Source organism: Phoxinus phoxinus (genome assembly GCF_949152265.1).
Source record: "Phoxinus phoxinus genome assembly, chromosome: 14".
NCBI lineage: Eukaryota > Metazoa > Chordata > Actinopteri > Cypriniformes > Leuciscidae > Phoxinus > Phoxinus phoxinus.
The window spans coordinates 1,256,779-1,262,244 of NC_136889.1; the positions used below are offsets into that span (position 1 = coordinate 1,256,779).

Genomic DNA, 5,466 nt, shown 5'->3' on the forward strand with positions numbered 1-5,466 from the left:
TTTGAACAATACCTGTTCTTGTCCTACAGGACAACTTTAAAGTTTTTTCAGATGTCAAATGTTGTCAAATAGTCAAACGTTGACTACTGTTAATATATATATATATACACCAAATATCTTTAATCTGTATTCCACATCGCCACGCCCTTTTAGAATAAATAAAGGAGAATTGCGGTCATGTGGGATTTTGAGCCAATAAAATGACGAGAAAGTTTATTCACCCTGAGGGACTGTTATAAATCCTGCTATGGCGAAGGCATAGCTTATGAATATTAATAACGGCATGATTACGTTGTTGAAAATTATTACTGGAGCGCCCAGTCTGTTAGCCTCATTAATATTCATAAGCCAGCGCTTCCCCGTAGCTCCACCGGCCAATCAGATCGGCCTTCTGGTAAAACGTCACGGTTCAATGTTGAATATTCATAAGTCACGCCTTCAGCGTATTAAGACGCGACGCCGGGAGGAGGAACGCGACGCGCATCGCAACAAGTTACTTCACCCACTAACAGAACCTGTCGACAGCAGCATATTCTCCCAGAAGTCACTCAAACTGGCTCAAATGCGCAGAAGTGCGCGCTTGAACGCGGGGGCAAAACTTTTCTTCACTTTTGGATAATAAGGATGAACCGAGGCGCGTGCATTGAGAATGCAAACATCTAAACTCGCGTATGATGCGGAATTGGTCATATTTAGTTTTCGCACTGATCATTAGGGACCAATAGTGTTTGATCTAGCCTGAGATGATCAATAATTGTATCCCAGATTGGCTGGAAGTAACGTGACAGCGCGCGCTCTCGATCACCATCCTCCAGTGCGCAATGAAGGCGCTGCTCGTGCTCGTGCTCGTCCTCGCGGGCTGCTGGAGCAGGTACTGTCCTGACCTGATGATTGACAGCTGTCACTGCACCTCGGAGAGATCAAAGGAGTTTAATAGGCAGAGCGTGCGCGTGAAGGTTGTGTGTGATGATGCGGACCTGACGGAAACCATGCTGCCCGGCTCTTTACCCAACACAACAGTGTCACTGTGAGTAACACACACTTTACTTTAGTGTTCATGTGTGTTGAGACAATGTGTGTCAATGGGTTTTTAGATATTGGAGATGTTTAAAATGTTTTATTCTACAACATAAAATGCATCAGTAATAAACTTTTAAAAACTTCTACTTTGTTTGTAAAGTGTCTGAATACAGAGGCGATTGTATTTAGGTTTAAAAAGTCATGAAAGTTGTGATAATTCGTGAGGATTATCATGAACAAAACGTGCAAGAATCGCATAAGGAATACTTTTCCCATAGGATTTTTTAAAAAGTCTTCGTTAAAGTGTTTTAAGTCTTGGACGAGTAGACTCACAACATTACTAACTTTGATTTGAAGCAAGAAACTATTTGAAAATCAGACAAAAATGTCACTGTACTTTACTATATTTTCCCTTGAAAAAGTATAAAGTACGGGATTGTAAAGCAATAATGAATTTACAGTATGTTTTCAATGTAACTTTCTCCCTTTAAATCCTTTGGTCAGTTCAATAATAATATATGCAACTTTATATTATTTATTTGAAATAATTCTAATGTCTATAGTATTGTTCAGCTGGTCGAGGTTGATATGGGATTTAGAAAGAAATTAGTAATAAGTCATGCAATACTTTTTAGAGAGAGACATTAATTACTCTTTAGTGTAACTTACCCAACACTATATATATATATGTGTGTGTGTGTGTGTGTGTGTGTGTGTGTGTGTGTGTGTGTGTGTACACACACCCAAATATTGAAATATGTTGAGATTGACTTGATTTGTGGTCTACATTGGAGTGGGCGGAGCTAACAAGCTGTTGTGACTCTCTGATTGGTGGAATTTTCTCTATAGCATCATGGGTAATGTAGTTTTTAACTCTCAATTCCAGTGTTGACTGTCTGGACTAATAAACACAAATATTTGCTAAGCGTAGGCTATTAAGGCCAGCTATATGCTGTACAATATTTAAATGCATCAAACTGAACATATTTGTTGTTTGTGATGTTAAAATGAACATTTATCAAATTTAATAAACATTTGATATAATATCAAAACAACGTTTATCACATTTTCGAGGTTTAGGTTCTGCATACTCGGTCAACTAAAACATTTGAGTTGAATGAACTATAAAACTAGTTGAGCAAACATACTTTTTTAAGTTGGAGTCAAGTTTGAGCCAACTAAAAAAATAACAATTGAAGCAACACTTGAAGATAGAAATTGAGTGAACGTAAAATCTCTGTGTAACTATTACTAAATAATACTCAGTTTGACATATATAATAATAATTAGTTGAGATATATAATAATAATTAGTTGAGATATATAATAATACTCAGTTTGAGATATATAATAATACTCAGTTTGAGATATATACTAATACTCAGTTTGAGATATATAATAATACTCAGTTTGAGATATATACTAATACTCAGTTTGAGATATATAATAATACTCAGTTTGAGATATATAATAATACTCAGTTTGAGATATATACTAATACTCAGTTTGAGATATATAATAATACTCAGTTTGAGATATATAATAATACTCAGTTTGAGATATATAATAATAATTAGTTGAGATATATAATAATACTCAGCTTCACATGTTTAGTCTCTGGACTGAGTTCATCCGGTTGTTCTGATCCGGTGTTTTGGTTCTGGTTTGTCAGGAAGCTTTCTCCCGGCTCTAGGAAGCGTGACATTCATATTTCTGCGCCGACTTCCCTCGTCTCACTTTTGTTTTGAGCTGAGGATAAATAAACTCTTTCCTCCTCCTCAGACACGGGCTTTATGATATTAACCCTCATCATCATCATCATCTCTCCATTAAACATCTCGGCCAGAAGTGTTTCATTCATTTAGTTTTATTCATTAAAAGCCTCTTTTATATGAGCCGATTTAAGGCACTTCTCATGTGTTAGACTTTATGGTTGTTCATCTATATTTCTAAATTGAGTTGTAATTTTTGCATCTGAAACTTCCACATGTAAATTCTCATGTTCTTGTAGAGCCGTGTGCATTATTTCTTCTGTTGAGCACAAAAGGAGATGTTTAGCAGAATGTCCGAATCGCTGTTTTCCGCCGGATATTTACTGTTAAGCCTCAGAAAAGTAAAAAGCATCAAAAGGTTATCCTAATATTCATCCATATATCACATGCATTATATTCTAAAGTCTTCTGACATTTGAGTTGTTATTTGCTGATAATCTTCACAGTTTCTCAACTTTCACTTTTTCTCGTGAGAAACAAACGGAAGATTTTCAGTGACTTAAAAATCCAGAAACATACAGTAACTATACATGCATTTTTACATTTTTTTAAGTTTAAGTTTTTTTGTTTTTTTACAAACATTAATTTTTCTGTTTTAATATATCTAAAACATGTAGCCTAATTCATTTGAAAGAAATTAATACTTTTTTTCATCAAGGACGCATTCAATTGATCAAAGTGACAGTAAATACATTTATAATGTTGCAAAAGATTCTGTTTTAAATAAATGCTGTTTTTTTAAACTTTCTATTCATCAAAGAATCCTGAAAATCACAGTTTCCACTAAAATATGAACTGTTTTCAACATTAATAATCATAAATGTGTCTTGAGCATCAGATCATCATATTACACTGATTTCTGGAGGATCATGTGACACTGAAGACTGGAGTAATGATGATAAACTCAGCTTTGATCACAGGAATAAATTACACTTTACTGTATATTCACATAGAGAACTGATGATTTACATTATAATAATATTTCACTGTTTTTACTGTATTTTTCATCAAATAAATGCATCATTGCTGAGCAGAAGAGACTTCTTTAGTGTACAGTATATTTCAATGGCAAATTAAAGTATTTGTTATATTGAATTAAACTGATCTTTTGTCACCTTGACATTGAATAGATTTCAGAAGTCATTTATGAATGTCTTTTTTTGGAGCTTATCAGTTCTCATTCACTTTCATTGTATAGAAAATTACTTTTAGTTAAACATTTTTTGTCGGTATCTGTGAAAAATAAGTCATAAAGGTTTGATGCAGATGATTTTTTCCCCTCTGATTTGCTTTTATGTGTTTGTGCGCAATATTACATCAGTTGTAACTGTGATATCTCGCTGCTTCATTATGAATATTTCACATTCACGTTTTCATAATGTGCTCTCGACTCTCCTCATGTAGGAAACACTCTCGCGCTGATCTCGAGTCTCGCATGGATTTAGGATTAATAAATCGATACGTCATCTTCAGATATGAGAAGTCATATCAGTGTGTGATGAAAATCTTTCCCAGAAATCACTGCAGGATTCCTGCTTATGACTGTTGATAAACGTCAATGATGTTTTAAATATGATCCATAGTTTTGGTAAATAACAATTTAGTGCACAGAATTTGAGCATCATTACACAGTGTCACATGACCCTTCAGAAATCAGTATAATATGATGATTTGATGCTCAAAAAACATTTATGATTATTAATAATCAGTCGTATGTTTGTGGAAACTGATACATTTAATTTTTCAGGATTCTTTGATGAATAAAAATTGAAAACAGCATTTATTTGAAATAGAATCTTTTGTAACATTATAGTGTCACTTTTGATCAATTTAATGCATCCTTGATGAATAAAAGTATTAATTTCTTTGGGAAATCAATATTTCTGGCCTTAGAGCTGCAGGTCCCCATCATAAACATCTTCATTTATGTTTAATAAAGAAAGTCCGGTGTGTTTGTGAGTGTGAGGATCTCTCAGCCGATGGTGTATTCACACCCGTGAGTGTTTGTTCTCAGCGACGGAAAAGTTGAGCTTGTCGTGCATCAGATGAAGCACTAAATTCATTTTAATTCCTGTGACACACACACACTGACACACTCCGCCTCATAGACGCTAATAATGAATCTGTCTGTAAACCCAAGAATGTGTCTGCGTGAGTTTGGAGAGTCAACGGTCTAGAAATGTTAAAGGAAAACAGAGCGTCTGCCAAGGAAGCGTTAGCATGCGTCGCTCGCGAGGTTATTTACAGTGTCATAAGGCACTAGCTTTCCTAAAAATCATAAACCAGCTTCTGATATCTGGACCGGAGTTCAGAACGTGTTGAGAGGTCTTCATATCTGAACATTATTAAAGTCCCCCTGTGGTGTAAATCCAGCTTTTAATGTTGTTTGTGTCTATGTGGAGTTATTAATCTTCTGTAACACACACCATGTGTAAGTTCATAAGTGGACAGCATTGCTGAGTATTTTCTGCTTAAAACTGCAGTGAACCAAAGACAGTCTCAAAAACACGGTTTGAAATCGCTGGTGTTTCTGACGTCACACACTACCTTGACCAATCAGATCAACGTGTGATCGTCAACCAGTGGATCTCTGAGTGAGTGAGTGGAGGCGGGGCTCATTTGCATATTCATAGAACCGCGTATCCAATCAGATCAACGTGTGATCGTCAACCAGT

The 5,466-nt window shown here is 35.3% G+C and overlaps 1 protein-coding gene across 1 annotated transcript in view; it reads left to right on the forward strand.

Moving 5' to 3' along the window:
* The first annotated feature begins 479 nt into the window (after positions 1–479).
* adgra1b (adhesion G protein-coupled receptor A1b) overlaps positions 480–5,466 on the forward strand; it is a 160,439-nt gene continuing 155,452 nt past the window's right edge. The window contains exon 1 of the mRNA XM_079635790.1: positions 480–1,027. Within this exon, the coding sequence (XP_079491916.1) occupies positions 822–1,027 (206 nt within the window). The 5' untranslated portion in view covers positions 480–821. The remainder of the gene's footprint in view (positions 1,028–5,466) is intronic.